The sequence below is a fragment of the Orcinus orca genome, chromosome 21 (assembly GCF_937001465.1).
Source record: "Orcinus orca chromosome 21, mOrcOrc1.1, whole genome shotgun sequence".
Classification (NCBI taxonomy): Eukaryota; Metazoa; Chordata; class Mammalia; order Artiodactyla; family Delphinidae; genus Orcinus; species Orcinus orca.
In genome coordinates this window covers 3,098,490-3,117,445 of record NC_064579.1, presented here as the reverse complement: position 1 = coordinate 3,117,445, position 18,956 = coordinate 3,098,490, and the positions used below count along the sequence as shown (strand labels likewise).

At 48.1% G+C, this 18,956-nt stretch overlaps 1 protein-coding gene across 1 annotated transcript; it reads left to right on the top strand.

The window, feature by feature from the left end:
• Positions 1–44: 44 nt before the first annotated feature.
• On the top strand, positions 45–13,829 carry GINS4 (GINS complex subunit 4). Its single transcript, XM_004285057.4, has 8 exons — positions 45–226; positions 879–993; positions 5,847–5,933; positions 6,754–6,867; positions 9,865–9,962; positions 10,127–10,215; positions 12,554–12,644; positions 12,735–13,829. The coding sequence occupies exons 2-8, from the start codon at positions 898–900 to the stop codon at positions 12,829–12,831; spliced, it is 672 nt and encodes a 223-aa protein (XP_004285105.1). The 5' UTR covers positions 45–226; positions 879–897; the 3' UTR covers positions 12,832–13,829.
• Positions 13,830–18,956: the final 5,127 nt, after the last annotated feature.

Below are 18,956 nucleotides of genomic sequence, written 5' to 3'. Positions count from 1 at the left end.
GCCGTCTGGCCATGATTGGTCAGCCCCGTCCGTGCGCAGTGACGTTGAGTCCGGACGGGAAGTGTCCAAGAGGAGCGCGGGAGCTGAGAAGTGGAGGGTCAGGTGCGTCCCGGAAAGGCCTCGCGCGGACCGTTCTGCGGCCGGTGCTCCTCAGGCTGCTTCCCGCGAGGGTCCGGCCCTCGCCACCCGCCAACCCGGGGTGCCTTCGCAGCCTGCCCAGGACCGGGTGAGCGTCCGAGTGGGACCGCTGGGAGTGCGCGCGCGCCTCGGGGGAGGAGGTGACCCTGTGCTCGTGGCCCCGGGAGGCGAGCGGGAGGAATGTGTTCTCGGTGTCCCTAAGGCTCCGGGGACGCGCCCTCGTCCCCACCACCCGCCTTCCTAAGCCCTTTGGGTCACTGACCGGACAGATGTTGCTGGGCCTTGTGGCTCCAGGAAACGGGCATGGATTGGTTCTCCCAGCAATTTTATTTGCCTGCTCTTAGTGAAGAGCCGTGCTGAGCGCAGGGGCTGCACAGGTCACTGTGTCCCCAGTCCTTAGAGGTTCCAGGATGCATATTAGAGCTGAAGTGAACGCAGCCTCCGAGGAGAGGACCTCCTTCTGGAAAGCAAACAGATAATTACTGCAGGGTGTGGTAGGTGCTCAATTCAGGGTGCACGTGGAAGCCCTTGTAAGGAGTGAGCGCTTTGAGAAATTGGTCCCTGACCTAAGATTTGAACGAAGAGGTGAAGAATTACAAAACCAAAACCTATGAATTCCCTAGCCACTGCCAGTGAGCCTCTACAACCGCAGTAAAGCTTTCCCTTTTCCAGGTACGTAGTTGCATATTCTTGAAAAGAAATGGAACACACAGCATTGTATGGGTTCTTTTATTTATTAGGTTCCTGGTTTCAGAGAAGATGACAGAGGAACTGGATCTCCCGGGACAGGACTCTGATGCGGGGAGTGAGGAGGTGGTCCTGACCCCTGCAGAGCTCATTGACAGGCTGGAACAGGTAAGCAGTCCAAACAGAATCCCCCTGCTCCAAGCTCAGCCTTTTAATTTAGTCCAGCTGTGCAAATGTCAGGAATCAGGAAATGTGATGGAACTCTAGGCTTATTTCAAGAGAAGAGAGACCGCATCTTACCATCTACACAGAAATAGGAAGTAGGGGGACAGCCGGATAGAAACCTCATAATGTCAGACACAAAATTCTCAAGTGGGGCCAGAGAGGGTCAGCTTTGGGGACATTTACGAGAACAGCTCACAGAGCAAAGGATCTGCTTGGTATTTGTGGGGACCGCAGAAGTGCTTGGTAGAGACTTGTAAGGTCTAGAAAGTGCTGAAACACCTTCTTTAGGAGAAAACTGGTCTTTTTTATTTTTTTAAGTTTATTTATTTTTATTTTGGGCTGCATTGGGTCTTTGTTGCTGCGCGCGGGCTTTCTCTAGTTGCAGCACGAGGGCTTCTCATTGCAGTGGCTTCTCTTGTTGTGGAGCACGGGCTCTAAGCACGCGGGCTTCAGTAGTTGTGGCATGCGGGCTCTAGAGCGCAGGCTCAGTAGTTGTGGTACATAGGCATAGTTGCTCCGCGGCATGTGGGATCCTCCCGGACCAGGGCTTGAACCCGTATCCCCTGCATTGGCAGGCAGGTTCTTAACCACTGTGCCACCAGGGAAGCCCGAGAAAACTGGTCTTATTCTTCCCTTTCCTCCAAATACTTCCTTTTGTCCACCGTTCTGTATGTTTCCACTGCTTACCTCAAACCACTTCTGGGCTGTTTCTCCTTTTAGTCATAATCGCTGTGGCTTATTGAGTATTTCCTGTGTGCCAGGGCTCTTCACAATTGTTGTCTGAGGAGACCTTGGTAGTTTTGGAGTTCAGACTACCTGTGTTTAAATCCCTGCATGTCACTCTTTTTTTTTTTTTAATTTTTTAATTAAAAAAAATTTTTTTGGCTGCAGTGGGTCTTCATTGCTGCACGTGGGCTTTCTCTAGTTGCGGCGAGCGGGGGCTACTCTTTGTTTTGGTGTGCGGGCTTCTCATTGCGGTGGCTTCTCTTATTGTGGAGCACAGGCTCTAGGCGCACGGGCTTCAGTAGTTGCAGCGTGCAGGCTCATTAGCTGTGGCACGTGGGCTTCGGTAGTTGTGGCACACGGGCTTAGTTGCTCCATGGCATGTGGGATCTTCCCGGACCAGGGCTCGAACCCGTGTCCCCTGCATTGGCAGGCGGATTCTTAACCACTGCGCCACCAGGGAAGTCCCCACTCGTCTGTTTTACAACTTAGGCAGGTTGTATAGCTTGTCTCTAGCACTTCCTTGACTGTCAGTGGAGGTAATAATAGCGGCTGCCTCACAGAGCTCTTGTGAGGATGAAATGGGGTATTATGTGTGAAGAGCTCAGAGTGTTGTCTGACGTGTGCTGAGCGCTCACTGAATGTTAGGTGCAAGTGGTCATAATCAGTACAACAACGCCCTGAGGCAAGCACTTTTGTCATCTCCATTTTACAGATGAGGAAACTGAAGCTTAGAGGTTAGAGGTGTAAAGTAACTTGCCAAGGTCACACAAGGACAGCAGAGCCAGGATGTGAACCAGGTGTCTTTGATTTACTACACCTGCTGCCTTATTCTTCTCCCTCTCACCGCCCCTTTGCAGAGCTCTCTCATGTTTGTTACTTTAGGATTCTTCATTCTTTCCTACCATTACATGCCATCGTGAGTGATAAAACCCAAGGAAGTTCATTTAAAAATTATGTCTCAGGCCTTGTTAAGAATCTGGTGGAAACTCTGGCCCTCCCTCCCAGAATAATGCACATATACACCCATGCAGAACTTTGCGTGTAATTTCAGGAGATTCACAGACACCCTGAAAATTTAAAACCCAATGAGATATCACTTATACCCATCAGAGTGGTAGAAATGAAAAAGGTGAACAGTATAAAGTGTTGGCAAGGATGTAGAGAATTTAGCACACGTATACCACGGTGTGTGTGTAACTTGGTACAGTCACTTTAAAAAATTAACGTTATTTTCTGGTCAGGTTAAAGAAGGCACACGTGTCTTGTGGCCGAATTATTCTACTCCTGGGTGCATACCTAGAGAACGGCATATACACATAACGAGGGAGGAAAACAGCAGTAAAACGAGTAAAAGCTCCTGCCACAGCATGGACAGCTGTCAGGAGCATCACATAGAAGAACAAAAGATAAGTTGCTGAAGAAACCGTCTGTGTACCGTTCAAACCCTTGCAAAGCTGTCGTCCAGGGCCGAGCTTGCCAGCTTGGTGGTGCTGCACATGCTGAGGCTCTGCAAAGGCTCAGATGCTGACCCTCACCCTCCAGGTCAGCCGGGCCCAGACTGCTGGCATCTTCTGGGTGTCCTCAGGGCTCCCTGGGAGGGAGCCCAAGGAGGGTGGGGTCTGGCGGCCTTGGCAGGGGGTGAGCAGGAGTCACGCCTGCGGCCTGATGCTCTCCTGCCCGGAGGGCAGCCACCGCCTGGACGCTGCCGTGTAGCATGGCCTCGGGGCCGGCCTGACAGGCCACTGATGAGCACAGCTCTGGGAGCATACGTAGGATGCTCTTGAATGCTGGTAAAAATACGATTTAAAACTTGGTACCTAAAATGCAAAGTTTCTCTTTTTAATGGTCATATTAGTTTGCTAAGGCTGCCTAACAAAGTGCCACAGACTGGGTGGCTTTGCTGACAGAAATTTATCTTCTCGGTTCTGGAGGCTCTTCTATCTGAGAGGAGATCAAGGTGCTGACACAGTCTCCTCTGAGGCCTCTCTCCTGGACCTGGAGACGGCCGTCTTCTGTGTCCTCATGTGCTCTGTCCTCTCTGTAGATAATTTCCCATAGAGAGTGAATGTACATAAAGAAAAGAAGGTACCAGGGACTGAGCCTTGGGAAACTCCGTGTCTGTGTCCTCTTCTTCTCCTACAAGGACACCAGCCGTATTGGATTAAGGCCCACCTATTGACCACCTTTCAACCTAACTACCTCATTAAAAGACTGCATCTCCAAATCCAGTCACATTCTGAGGCGCTAGGAGTTAGGGCTCTAACATACAAATCGGCAGGTGGAGGCGGCACAGTTTCACCTGTAACAGTGATAAACAGGTTGTTGTTAAACTTTTTTTGATGCAGTCATTTCAAACAGAGAACTTGATTATTTTTAAAAAGACTGTGAACTTAAATACAAGTTTCTCACTAAAAATTTTGAAAAGATTTTATTTGAACATTTTGTACTAATATAAACTTTGCCCTACTGTTACATGTTTTATTACCATGATTTCATACTGTAAATGAGAACTCTCCCCCAAATCTACTCCATTTTACCCAGTATGCCATACAAGTGCTGTCATTTCTTGGAGTGCCCTGTCATGGAAAGGTTGGTAAGCACCACGTAGAGATAAAAACAGAAGTAATGAAACTACAGAAAATTAATCACTAAATTCAGGCTAATGATCACCTCTGAGGAGGGAGGGGACACAAGGGGACTTGTAAAATGATGATGATACTCTTTAATGAAGCTATGTGCACATAGGTGTTTATCAGTATTCTTCATGTTATTATGTATTTCATAAATATTTTTGTACCTATTCAGTATTTAATAAAGTCAGGTAAAAAGAAAACCTGGGCTTCCCTGGTGGCACAGTGGTTAAGAATCCGCCTGCCAATGCAGGGGACACGGGTTCGAGCCCTGGTCTGGGAACTAAGATCCCACATGCCGCAGAGCAACTAAGCCTGTGTGCCACAACTACTGAGCTTGCGCTCTGGAGCCCATGAGCCACAACTACTGAAGCGTGCGCGCCTAGAGCCCGTGCTCCGCAACAAGAGAAGCCACCGCAATGAGAAGCCCACGCACTGCAACAAAGAGTAGCCCCTGCTTGCCGCAACTAGAGAAAGCCCGTGCGCAGCAACAAAGACCCAATGCAGCCAAAAATAAATAAAATAAATAAATTTATATATAAAAAAAGAAAATCTCCTGCTTTATAAGTTCTCTATGACAGTTTGATCTTTTCTCATTCATTATGCTACTTGAAAAGACAGATTGTCTTTCTGATTAATTTTATATGTCTGCAACACTTCAGAAACTTGAGCACCTGAAAAAAAATTTTATGATAGTAGCAATACTGGTATTTAATAATGCGTCTGAATGGTGGTAATTGAAGAAGCAGACACTTAAGTGTGTCAAAATGAATAACTGGAGCGTGCTTGGCCTGTAACTGAGCTATTCTAGAACTCAATTTCCTGTGATTGAAAGATAAGTACAGCTTCCTCAGTCCCCAGTGGATACTTCAGTTCCCTAAGCCTTGGTAATTTCTGAAACATACCAAGCATCTGGGCCTAAGTCATAAATTAGGGATTTAACGTCTTATTCCAAAAACTGCTTAATAGATAAATCTCCATTTCCTTTGTGATCCTTTGTACTCTTGGGAAGTTAGTAAATAACGTAATCTGTGTTTTCTCATCAGCAAGGTAAGGATAACTGTATCCATTTCATCTCAGTTATGATAGTGATGAATGAAAAAATTATAAAGTGCTCTGAGCTGAATGGGAGGGCGCTGGTGCCCCTGGTGGGCAATAGCAGATACAGACACTGGTGCCCGGTGACAGGTACCGAGTGGACACCAGGTAGGGTTACTCTCAGCCATAGGTGTACTGACAACACAGCCTTTCCACTAAAGGAAATAAAAAAGCCATCATTAAACATAGCTTGTCTTCAAAGCATTTCCAGTATTTCCAACCGGTAGACAGTTTCTTTGCTGAGGCAGCTGTGATTTTAGGGGTGAGTACTGACTCCCAGGGTTATTTTGCTCCATTGTGAGTAATGCCCCTTTGTGCGTTTTTCGGGCATTGTTTTTTTAGGCCTGGATGAATGAAAAGTTTGCCCCTGAGCTGCTGGAAAACAAGTCGGAAATCGTAGAATGTGTCATGGAGCAGCTGCAGCACATGGTAAGAGGTGCCCCCTCAGCGTTCAGAGGAGGGCAGCTTAGAAGGTGTGTCGGCACAGTGAGAGGCCGTAGGCTGAAAGCAAATCTGTTCCGTTGGGCCCAGCCTAGTTTGGGTTTTTTTTTTTATTTTTTAATGTTGAATTAATTACCTACATTTACAAAGCCTGGGAGCTCCTATGAACATCTGGATGTCAGCTTCTAAAAACCTGTCCTCAGCATTCCTGCATTTGTACGCGAGAACAGCTGACCAGAGCAGGGTAGGGACCGCCCCTTCCAGTGTGCTCCCCAGGCCCCCAGCTCCTGGCTGCCCACCTTTCTCAGGTACCTTACCTGCCTGGCCCCGAAGCCTCTGAGTGTGTGGCCCTTGCCTTAGATGAGCCAGGCTTTAGTCACTGTCAGCCTCAGGGTGGCTTTGAAACGTTGGTATTTTACAGTTTCTCAGCTGGTGTTTTAACTACTTCCAAGACCCTTTAGACATTTCTTCTGTCTGCTGCTTCCTTCACACTCAGGCTGGGGTTCTTCTGGGGCCTTCTGACCAGCCAGATTCAGATTCTATTCAAGTGGTCATTTTCTAAAAGTAAACGAGTGCTGTCTGCACTTTATGTCGTGAGACTATGGTCATGTATTGTTTGTGTAGTTAAGAAATTAGAAGGAAATGAGAGCCCTTAAACGATGAGTTTTTTGTTCTCCTCTGACCTAAATGTAGCCTGTGTGACTCCTTAATGTGGCCAGCGATGATGGGCTGTGCGCTGATTGAACAAATAAGGTCCTTAGTCTTTGACTCTCATGTTTTTTACAAACTTCGTTTTCTCTGTTAACAGGAAGAAAATCTCAGGAGGGCCAAGAAGGGGGACCTGAAGGTCAGCATCCATCAGATGGAGATGGAGAGGATCCGCTTCGTCCTGAGCAGCTACCTGCGGTGTCGGCTCATGAAGGTCGGGGGGCAGGGGGCAGCTGTCGTGCGGACTGAGGGTCCTGGGAGGAGCGGGAGGGTCCAGGGCCTGCAGGTGGTGCTGAGGCCCCACGTCAGGGGAGCCAGAGTCGGGAGGGCGGGACTGTTCTGGAGAAGCATCGACGGCACGGTTGTCTCCCACCTCCAGGGACACTGTTAGTCTGTCTGCTGCGCGAACGGCCCCCCCGCCCAGAGTGACCGTTGGGCGGTGCTGAGCGTGGAGGTGTTGGCAGTGGATGAACAGGGAATACTGACCAGAGGGGACCTGGTTTTAAGAACTGCTTTGCATCTGTCGTTAAGTCAATGTCAAATGGACCATGCTAGTGACATTCAGCTATATCTCTATGGCCGTCTAACTTATAAAAATGAAACGGCAACACATGCTTATTTTCAATGACGTCTGTTTTAACCCTGGAAGTTCTTACCTCCTTGACGTTTCTTCTCATTTGGTCCCGCTTGTCCTCTTAGTTGTTACAAAGCAGATATGCTTGGTTCTTGAACACCATGGGTGTGAGCTGCGTGGGTCCATTGACGCGTGGAATTTTTTCATTATTTGCTGTAAAGTGATCCGAGGTTGGTTGAATCCAGGTGCAGAACCAGGGGTGCGGAGGGCCGACCGTAAGGCGGGGGGAGGGGAGGGCTGCTGGCACACCCAAGCCCTGAGTTGTTCAAGGGCCAGCCGTACCCTCTACCATGTGGACGCGCCTCAGATACCGAAGACAGCTCAGAAGGCTCTCGAGAGTCCTCTCAGCTAAACATTTCAGCCGTTTATTTCCATTTACTCTCCTGGTCTCTTCCCTTAAAAGGTTTATCAGTATCCTTCTTAAATTATCCCGCCTACAATGGAACAGAGTTCCCGTTGTAGTCTGGCCACTTTTGTGAAAAGCAGGATGATCACTTCCCTTGTGGGTATCAGACTGGTAGTAACGCCACCCAGTGTCACGTAGCGTCTGGCGGACACGTCGCCCCGGGCTCATTCCGCACTCGCCATGGGCGCCAGCCTCTTCGGAAGGGTTAAGCGGTTGTTATTTCTATCCCGCCATCCCCCACCCCTGCGTTTCCATGGCTTGATTTTTGGCCCCTCAGTGTAGGGCTCAGTGCTTGTCCCTTTTCAGCTGCTCTTTTGGGCCATTTCCCTGGTCTCTGGGTCCCAGTCTTGCCACCTAGCCTGTTAGTTATTTCAGCAAGTTTGATGAGTGTGTCATCAGAGACCTTATCTGGCTCTTTAGTAGGGCTGGGCCAGTGATCGATGTCCCGCAGAGCCTTCCCCGCCGATGGGCGTCTGTCAGTTGAATCTGTGTTCTTCTTTCACTCATTTATGCGTCTCCTAGTCTGTGCTGTCAGCCAGCACCCCTGCTACAGCTTGTCCCCAAGGACGTTAAAGACATCATCACGCATTTTGAAAAGCTTGAGACGCGCTACGCCTCTCCCCACCCTCAGCTGCCAGGCCGCTCAGTTTTTTGAGGCGTGTGGTGAGGTGAATGCTCTTCACGCGCACCGCTACTTTCCTTTGAGTTCACAGACCGTCTATCTGTAAGGCCATGTACAACATGAAGGACACTGATGTGTGTTGGAAGAGTCTCCTCCTTTGTATTTTTGAAAATCAGGAAATGTGTCTGCCTCTAATCTTTCCCACCTCTTCTGAACTCAGTGACTCTGAGATTCTGAAATGGCATGTATTTTTAGTGCACGAAGTGACACAGTAGCAGCGGTGATCCACATAGGACAGGAGAAGGTGCCTCACACACTCAAACTCCGTACAGACGAGAATTTAGTTCATCCTGGAACACAGTGCGTCCGAGCCGGGAGACCTCACCGCTTTAAGGATAAGTGCTGCCTTCTCTGGGCCTTCAGCTCCTCCTTGCCATCATCGTGGTCCTGCTCGCAGAGAGCGTTTCCCTGGCGGAGGTGATCGTGAGAGCTTTGACTCCAAACGAGACTGCCTTTCCTGGTTCCTGACCACACACCTTTCTGTAGCTTTTAGCTTTGTTGTTGTTTTCTGGTAGTTCTTAGCACGCTTCCCAAGCCTCACCTCATTGTGGGTTTTATCCTTGCTGGTTATATTGTTTCTTTTGTTGTTGTTGTTAATTTATAAATTTATTTATTTATTTTTGGCTGTGTTGGGTCTTCGTTGCTGTGCACGGGCTTTCTCTAGTTGCAGCGAGTGGGGGCTACTCTTCATTGCAGTGCACAGGCTTCTTGTTGCAGTGGCACAGGCTCTAGGCGCGTGGGCTCAGTAGTTGTGGTGCGGAGCACAGGCTCTAAGTGCGTGGGCTCAGTAGTTGTGGCACGTGGGCCCAGTAGTTGTGGCTCGCAGGCTCAGTAGTTGTGGTGCATGGGCTCAGTAGTTGTGGCTCGCGGGCTCTAGAGCGCAGGCTCAGTAGTTGTGGTGCACGGGCTTAGTTGCTCCATGGCATGTGAGATCTTCCTGGACCAGGGCTCAAACCCGTGTCCCCTGCATTGGCAGGCGGATTCTTAACCACTGCGCCACCAGGGAAGTCCCTGGTTATAGTCTTATAATCGAGCATCACTCTCTGTCTGCTTAAATGTTCTGTGTGTGTCTCTCCAGCCTCTGTATCTGTTTTACTTCACAGGTTGTACAGTTGTGTCTGTACAGTGACATAGAAGTGCTGGGTAACAGCCCCTTCCTTTCTCTTAACTTCCATTTCCAGTTGTCTCACCAGAGTTTCTTTCATGAAAGCCTCTCATCCTTTTTAAACTGTCTTCCTTTTTTGAGCCCTGGCCTTTGCTCCAAATTCTCTGAAACCTGCCTTCGTGAAGTCCAGTGTGTAAGTCTTATGATTAGAAAGAGTCTCAACCATGAAAACGTGTCATTTTAAGAGTCACTTTCTAGATTAACCTCGACCTGTTTCAGAAAACGAGCATGTGTGCCACTGGAATCAGACCAGACCTTCAATGACACACTTGATCGAACTTGCTGATGGCAAAAAGCGTTGACAGGTGTTTCCTGTCCCCACAGATAGAGAGGTTTTTCCCTCACGTCCTTGAAAAGGAGAGAACACGCCATGAGGGGGAGCCTTCCAGCCTTTCTCCGGAAGAGTTTGCCTTCGCCAGAGAGTGAGTAAGCAGCGAGCGTGGGACCCGCCTTTATTTCCCTGGCTTGCCAGTGTGAGTTTGGTGGTTGTGTCCCTGAGGCCAATCGCAGGGCCACTGCTGTTGGTCTTATAGCCCTGGTGGCTCCGGGGCGTGTCGTCACTGCGATGTGGGTTTGTGTGTTTCAGGTACATGGCTAACACAGAGACCTACCTAAAGAACGTTGCCTTAAAGCACATGCCTCCTAATTTACAGAAGGTGGACCTCTTGAGGGCAGGTGAGCAGAACATTCTCCTTTCGGACATCCCGAGGGGCCGTAGTTTACACCCCACGTATCTCCAGGTGTCTTAGAATAGCATCTTCATCTCCACTCTCTTCTCTCGAACATGGGCAAATAGGTGCATAGATAGATCAGCAGAAAAGAGACAGAGGGGAAGGGTTCTGGGTTAAAAACCAAAAATCGTGAAAAGCAGGCGCCGGGCTAACGATTTCAGCATCACTTTTGTGTTCTTCCGGTTCAGAGGAAATTCTCGTAGCTGCCACTGTAAGTGCAGACTCACCCTCGTACACAGTCACCTCCCGAGGGTCCATGCTGTGCTCGGCTCCTCTGGGCGAGGAAGATGCCGGGGTCTCTGGTCTCCGGGGGCAGCAGCGTTCCCCTCACAGGTTCCAGGCCATGCAGGGCCTGTCTCCTTGGGGGGGACGTTAGCTGGGAGGCTGGGATGCCTACGGGGGTCCCTCAGTGCTCCTGATCTTCGGTTGTGAGCAGCCTCCCGGCTGTGGGAAGGGGAGCAGGACAGACGGCAGGGAGGCGCCAGGGGGGGAAGCACGGCCATCTCCTCTGCCTCTCACCCCCTTACTTGGTCCCCTGAAAGTCTGCCGAGCCACGGGGGGGGGGCCCTGGTGGTAACCCCTAACCTTGGGTCAGCCAGCAGGCCCCCTGGCCTGTGGCCTCCAGTCCTCCTCCCCGGCCTTTCCCAGCTCGCCGTGTCCACGCAGGACCTCACGGGGGCCTGGAGTCCACAGGTTCCCAAGCTGAGTTCACGACAGCCGAGCCCTGAGCGTCCCTCGCCGACCCAGCCTGGGGGTCACGCCCTGAGCCCTGCCGCTGGCGGGGGACTTAGCCCCGGCTGTCACAGCTAAGTACCACCGACAGGACGGGGGTGCCTGACCAGCCGGCATGGATCTTCTCACAGATGTGGAGGCCAGAGTCCATGGTCAGGTGCTGACAGTGTTGGTTTCCCCGAGTCTCTCTCCTTGGCTTGCAGGCGGCCGCCCCCTGCACACGCACCCTGCTGTCTGTCCCTCTCCTCAGCAGGTTGCATCAGGACCCCACCCTGACGGCTTCATTTTGCCTCTTTAGAGGTCTGGCCTCCAAATCCATTCCCGTCCTGAAGTACTGGGGTTCGGGGCTTCAGCGTGTCATCGTGGAGGGGACACGAGGAGCAAGCCCACTGCGTGCCGGGCTTGTGGAACTCTGAACTGGTCGTTTTGGTGAACTGCCTGAGGGACACAGGAGGCCCAGTCCGTGTCCAGTTTAGCCTCTTTTGTCTGCACTTACGAGTGGGGCAAGGACCACGTCCCTAATCACTGCCCAGCACCACCTGTCATATCCAGTTGAGCCGGGTCCAGGCCGTTGCCCCAGAGCTGCTTCTACGTGATGCTGGCCAACACCTCCTGACGCTCATGTGTCGCTTGTCCTGGGTCCCTTCCAAGGACCAGAGCTGGGCGCCTAGGGCTGGAGCTGTTTGGGAGCCAGCCTGCCCTCGTGAGATCAGAGCCTTGCTCACGTAGCCCAGATGCCCCCTGGAGCACGGAGACCACAGCGGCAGGGTCATGGAAGGGCGTTGTAGCCGAGCATCCTTCGAGGGTTTCCTCACATCAGCAGCAGCCCAGTGGGCCCAGCTGACCCTGCTGAAGTTGGTGTCTCTGGCAGGCCCAGAACCCCCGAGCAGCCCAGGGGACCCTCCCTGGACCTTTGTGGTCAGTTATCCTGACCCCCCTCCCGTAGACAGGGAACCGAGGGCAGCCCCACACCTGAGCTGGGCTCTGAACACTGAGTTGTCCGGTGGGTTCTCCGGACCCCGCAGGTGATGGGGTCCTCTTGGCACAAACGGAGCCGCAGGCAGGGAAGGGCTGGAGAGCTGCCAGCGCGGGGCACTTCGTGGTGAAGTGCTGGCTGGTGGTAGAGAGGGAGGGATGCTTACAGCGCGCAGCCCGTATTCACCTCCCTGACGTTCAAGGCCATCGCCGTGTGACCCAGCCTCCCTAACATCCAGTCCTCCCACCCTTTATACAGACATACTTTCTGGCCCGATTCACACACTCTGTCCTCCTAAGACGTCACGCGTGTTTCTCCCATGGCCCTCGCTCTTCCTCCCAGGCACCCTGCAGATCTTAGGGCCTCATCACTTGTCAAATGAGCGGGTGCCGTGTGAAACCTTGAGGGAAGCGTGCTGTTTCTAGAAGGAGCCAGATCCCTCCTCAGGTCCCTGCCCCCGAGAGGCTTTTACATCAGGGCTCCCTTTGTGCCTGAGGCAGTTAATCCCAGCAGCTTCTCCATCCCGATCTTGTCAGCTGAGCATTTTCTGATCACACTATCGTCCTCCTGGCAGTTCCCAAACCAGATCTGGATTCATATGTGTTTCTGAGGGTGAAAGAGCGACAAGAAAACATACTGGTAGAACCGGAAACAGATGAGCAGAGGTGAGTGGCGTTTGCGCTGTGGATGGTGGGAAGCATTCCTCCCCATGGGGCTGCAGCCGAGCTCCGCGGGTACATTGTTTTCTCTTCCAGGGACTATGTGATCGACCTGGAGGAGGGCTCACAGCACTTGATCCGATACAAAACCATCGCACCCCTGGTCGCTTCTGGAGCCGTACAGCTGATTTAAAACCGGAAGCAACTAACCAAGAGTGAGGACATGGCACGTTGGAGAACGTATTTGGAAACCCCACGTGTCAGCCGGTGCCCGAGGATGGGAACTTTTCCCGGCAGTGCCATGGGTCACTGGGGCATTGAGATCCGCTCGGGGCAGATCCCTCCCTGGCTGCTCCAGCCAGGATCAGCAGGTGGGGTCATCGCTCTGCCGACCCCGCGGCTGGGTAGGGACACGGAAGCGCCCTTCGTGGTGGTGTTTGAACTGAGGAAAGTGAGGCCGAGGGGGTGCATAGAAAGGCCTCGCTGCCTGTGATGAGGGGACTGGTGGGCCCCAACCTGACAGCTGCAGGAGCGCTCCCTCAACCCTCCTGGTAGGAAGAGTGTAAATAGATTAAAGCGTGTGGCCGACCTGTATAGTATGTCACTGACTCGTGTAAACTCAGCTTCTGGGGCCTCTGCTCTCGCACTTAAAGCCAACTTCTGTCGTACCTAACTGAGCATCACAACCAATAAACTAGTAACTAGGTCTCGGTTTCATGGCAGAAGGAGCCCGTGGGCATTTCCCAGCGTGTAGTCTAGTGAGGTGCATCCTCCCCGTGGCGAACTGCAGCGTCGGGCGGTCTCCCGGGCCAGCCTGCAAGCCATGTGCCAGCCTTGACCAGGGCCCCGGGGGCAGAGCAGCAGCAGCTCCCCTACGCCGCCACCTCAGCGGCAGCTGCTCCTTTTTAGGCTCTTCACTTTCTCAAGGGGAATAGATGAAATTAACCTCGGTGAGTGGACAGTGTCTCGGTGACACCCGAAGAGGGATGTACACACGTGAATCGTCTTCCCTTGAAACGTGATACAGAGCAACTGCCTTCCAGTCTTTCTTGCTCGATGCAAAGGCAGGTTTTCATCTACATGATGTTGGCTCTTGGAGTAATCAGTGTAATATTGCTGTCATTTCCAAGAGAAATCACTAAGTGAAAGCAAGGAAGGTTTTATTCGTTAATAAAAACGTTTTATATCTCACGCAGTGCTTTGTTTTCTCCAGAGCGTTTTCACCTTCTTCAGCCATTCATTAAATAAATGTGCAGTGAGCACACAGTATGCCGGGCACAGTCCACCACACTGGGGCTCCAAGCCAGAAGGAGATGGTCACTGACCCTGCTCAGGTGGGAGAAGTGCCTTGAAGAGACTTAGAACGGGGGGCTCACGGGGACTCACCAGCATGACTGGGTGCTCTGAGAGGCTCTCACTGATTTCAGTGAATCTCACTGAATTAGGCTGAGGTCTGAATAACAAGAAGGGGCCAGACACAGAACTCGAAAGGCTTTCCAGGCAGAAAAGGCAGCTTGTGCAAAGGCCCTGAGGCAGAAACGAATTCTACCTGCAGTCGGTGTGGCTAGAAGGCAGTGGGCACAATGCAGAAGGGTGCAGGATTAAGGTCCGAGAGGCAGGCTGGCCCCAGATCACTTAACGGCTTTGTTAGCAAGGACCCCATGGGTCCTCACAGCATCCTGAGAAGCAGGCAGGGCTGGTAATAGGTAAATAGGTGGGAAACAAGGTGGGCAATAAGTCTGAACCCAAGTCTCCTTCCTCAGGGCCACCTTGTGGTCCCATGTCACCGTTGCCTCTGCTGTGGAAAGGAGAGGACCGGGCTGCCTCATGTCACCCGCTCCCGCCCTGTTCATGCCGGGTAGCACGGAGGAGTAAGGTCGTCACTGAAGCCACAGAGCTCATTGCTTCATTTCCTAGGTCACCTCTGCAAAGGAAGACTGGTTTAGATAAGCCATTTCGAAATAAAGGGGAAGTTGAATTTCAAAACAAGTGAAGGGAAATGATGTGGTTTAGTGTGACGTCTTTAACATTTTCAATTTGTGGGGAGTATTTTGCTTTATGGTTAAAAACTCATCACTGGAAGCAGGATGGGACATTTACTTCAAACAGTAGCATCATACCTTATCATAAGCTTGTTGCCAGTGAGATTCCTGAGAAATGCTTGCATGTCCATATCTGCAGGTGCAGCAAAAACATGTACCAGCTGTGACCTTGGAGCAAGACCCGCTGTGTTTACTCTGTGCCCAAACATTGAGGCTTCAGTGCCCCCAACCCCATGCACATCCACCTTCCTTCTGTGATGGACTTGAGCTAACCATGAAACTCTCAGAGGGATTGTGAAGTGAGCACATCATACACCAGTACTTCAGATAAATGTTATATGATATCGTTTCTATGTGGAATAAAAAAAATACAAATGAACTTATTTCCAAAACAAATCCACAGACATAGAAAACAAACATGGTTACCAAAGGGGAAAGGGGGAGAGAGGGATAAATTAGGAGTTTGGGATTATTTATTACTATACTATATATTAAATAGATAATCAACAAGGACCTGTGTAGCACAGGGAGCTCTACTCGATACTTTGTAATAACCTGTAAGGGAAGAGAATCTGAAGAGAGTGTACATATATATATGACTGAATCGCTGTGCTGTATACCTGGAACTAACACGATATTGTAAATCAACTACTGTATACTTCAGTTTAAAAAATACTTCATATAGGTCTTCCCTGGTGGCGCAGTGGTTGAGAGTCCGCCTGCCGATGCAGGGGACACGGGTTCGTGCCCCGGTCCGGGAAGATCCCACATGCCGCGGAGCGGCTGGGCCCTTGAGCCATGGCCGCTGAACCTGTGCGTCCGGAGCCTGTGCTCCGCAGCGGGAGAGGCCACAACAGTGAGAGGCCCGCGTACCGCAAAAAAAAAAAAAAAAAAAAAACCTTCATATAATGTTAAGTAATTTATCATGGGAGGCTAAACATTCCAAATATTTGGAATTGTTCAAAATTGATTTTTTTCTTTTTTGTATTATAGTAAAATACACATAACGTAATTGCCATCTTAACCATTTGTAAGTTCACATTCAGTGGTATTAAATATATTCACCTTGTTGTGCATCCTTCACCACCACCCGTCCCCACGACGCTTCATCTTGTGAAACTGAAACTCTATACCCGCTAAACAATAACTCCCTCCCACCGTCCCTGAAAACCACCATTCTACTTTGTCTTTACGGTTTTGGCAACTCTAAGTACCTCATTAAGTGGAATCATAGTTTGTCTTTTTGTGGCTGGCTTATTTCCCTTAGCATAAGGGAAACCTTGGGAAACCATGGGTTTATCCATGTTGTAGCATATGTCGGAAATTCTTTTTAAGGCTAAATAATATTCCCTTGTACGTATAGACCACCTTTTGCTTATCCATAAATCTGTCAGTGGACACTTGGGTTGCTTCCACATTTCAGCTGTTGTGAATAATGCTGCTGTGAACATGCGTGTGCAGATATCTTCGAGATCCTGCTTTTAAATTTTTTGGCTATACACCCATAAGTGGCATTCCTGGATCATAATGTAATTCTGTTTTTAATTTTTTGAGGAAACACCACACTCTTCCACAGCAGCTGTACCATTTTACAAGGGCTTCAATTTCTCTACATCCTTGCCTATACCTGTTTGCTATTTTTTTATAGTAACCGTACGAATGAGTGTGAGGTTATATGTCATTATAGTGTTGATTTGCATTTCCCTAATGATTCGGCATCTTTTCCTGTGCTTATTGGCTATTCCTACGTCTTCTTTGGAGAAATGTATATTCAAGTGCTTTGTGCTTTTCTAATCAGGTTGTTTTTATTGTTGATGAGTTTTAGGAGTTCTCTATACATTCTGGATATTAATCCCTTATCAGATATATGATTTGCCAATGCTTTCTCTCATTCTGTGGGTTGCCTTTTTACTCTGTGGATAGTATCTTTTATGCATAAATGTAAAAATTTTTTTCATAAAGTCCAATTTGTTGATGTTTTCTTTTGTCACCTGCGCCTTTGGTGTCAAATCCAAGAAATCATTACGAAATCCAATGTCATGAAGTTTTTATCATATGCTTTCTTCCGAGAGTTTTATTTGCTTAGGTCTTAAATAAATTTAAAGACCTAAAGGTCCTTGATTCATTTTGAGTTAATTTTTGTATGTAGTGTTAAGTAAGGGTTCAACTTCATTTTTTTGCATGTGGATATCCAGTTTTCCCAGCACCATTTGTTCAAAAGACTGTCCTTCCCCCACTGAATGGTCTTGGTACCCTTGTCAAAAATAATGTTACCATACATGTGAGGGTTTATTTCTGGGCTTTCTATTCTGTTCCATTGGTCTGTATGTCTGTCTTTATGCCAATACCACACTTTTGATTACTGTAGCTTTGTAGTAAGTTTTGAAATCAGGAAGTGTGTGTGCTCCAGTTTCGTTCCTCTTTTTTCAAGATTGTTTTGGTTATTGGGGGTCTTTTGAGATTCCATATGAATTTTAGGATGGGTTTTTTCTGTTTTTGCAAAAAAAAGTCACTGGGATTTTTATAGAGATTGCATTGAATCTGTAGGTCTCTTTGGGTAGTACTGACATTTTAGCAATATTAAGTCTTCTGGCCCATGAACATGCAATGTGTTTTCGTTGATTTATGTGTTATTTAATTTCTTTCAGCAGTGTCCTTCAGTTTTCATTGTATAAGTGTTTTACCTCCTCGGTTAAGTTACTTCCTAAGTATTTTGTCCTTTCTGATGCTATTTTAAATGGAACTGTTTTTGTAATTTCATTTTCAGATTGTTCACATACAGAAATGCAATTGGATTTTGTGTGTTGACTTTCTATCCTGCTCCTTTGCTGAATTCATTTATTAGTTCTAACAACTTTTTTGTGGAGTCTTTAGGGTTTTCTACATATAAGATAAACATCATCTGCAAACAGATAATTTTACTTAGTCCTTTCCAATTTGGATACTTTTTATTTTTCTTGCCTAAGTGCTCTGGCTAGAACTTCCAGTACTATGTTGAATAGAAGTGGTAAAGCCGGGCATTCTGATCTTAGAGGAAGAGCTTTCAGTCTTTCACCATCAAATGTGGTGTTTGCTGTGGGTTTTTAAATATGGCTTTTATCATGTAGAGGTAGTTTCCTTCTCTTCCCATTTTGTTGAGTGGTTTTATCATGAAAGTGTTGAATTTTGACAAATGCTTTTTCTGCATCAGTTGAAAAGATTTTGTGTTTTTTCCTTCATTTGCTGATATGACCTATTACATTGATAATTTTCATATGTTGAGCCATCCTTGCATTCTAAGAATAAATCTCAGTCATGTGTATAATCCTTTTAATATGCTGCTGAAGTCTATTTGCTAGTATTTTTTTGATGATTTTTGCATCACTGTTCATAAGGGATATTAGTCTGTAGTTTTTTTTTTATTGAAGTATAGTTGATTTACAATGTTGTGTTAATTTCTGCTGTACAGCAAAGTGACTCAGTTATACGCATATATACATTCTTTTTAATATATTTTTCCATTATGGCTTATCCCAGTGTATTGAATATAGTCCCCTGTGCTGTAGTTTTCTTTTCTTGTAGTGTCTTTGTCTGGCTTTAGCATAAGGTTATGCTGGCCTCATAGAATGAGTTAAGAAGTATTCTCTCCTCTTCGGTTTTTTGGAAAAGTTTGAGAATGTTTGGTATTAGTTCTTTAACTGTTTGGTAGAATTCACAGTGAAGCCATCAAGTCCAGGGCTTTTTTTTTTCCCCCCGGTTTGGAGATTCTCGATTGCTGATTCAATCTGCTTACTAGGTATAAAATCTGTTTATATTTTCTGTTTCTTTGTGATTTAGTCTTGGTGGATTTTGTGTTTCTAGGAGTGTGTCCATTTCATCTAGGTTATCCAATTTTTAGCATACAATTGTTCATAGAACTCTTTTATAATCCTTTTTATTTTTGTGGAATCTGTAATAATGTCCCCACTTTCATTTCTGATTTTAGTAATTTGAGTCTTCTCTCTTTTTTTCTTAATCCATCAAGGTAAAGGTTTGTCGATTTCATTGATCTTTTTGAAGAACCAACTTTTGGTTTCATTGATTTTCTCTGTTGTTTTTCTATTCTTTATTTCATTTTTCTCTGCTCTAGTCCTAATCATTTCCTTCTTTCTGCTAGCTTTGGGTTTATTTTGTTCTTCTTTTTTCTAGTTCCTTAAGTTATAAAGTTAGTTTGTTGATTCTCTCTTTCTTGTTTTTTAGTGTAAGCATTTATAGCTATAAATTGCCCCCTTAGCACTGCTTTCTCTATGTCACATAA

Coding starts and splice junctions, on each gene's coding strand:
- GINS4 (XM_004285057.4), top strand. CDS start 898: ATGACAGAGGAACTGGATCTCCCGGGACAGGACTCTGATGCGGGGAGT. Junction 994..5,846: donor TCATTGACAGGCTGGAACAG/GTAAGCAGTCCA, acceptor TTGTTTTTTTAG/GCCTGGATGAATGAAAAGTT. Junction 6,868..9,864: donor TGCGGTGTCGGCTCATGAAG/GTCGGGGGGCAG, acceptor CTGTCCCCACAG/ATAGAGAGGTTTTTCCCTCA.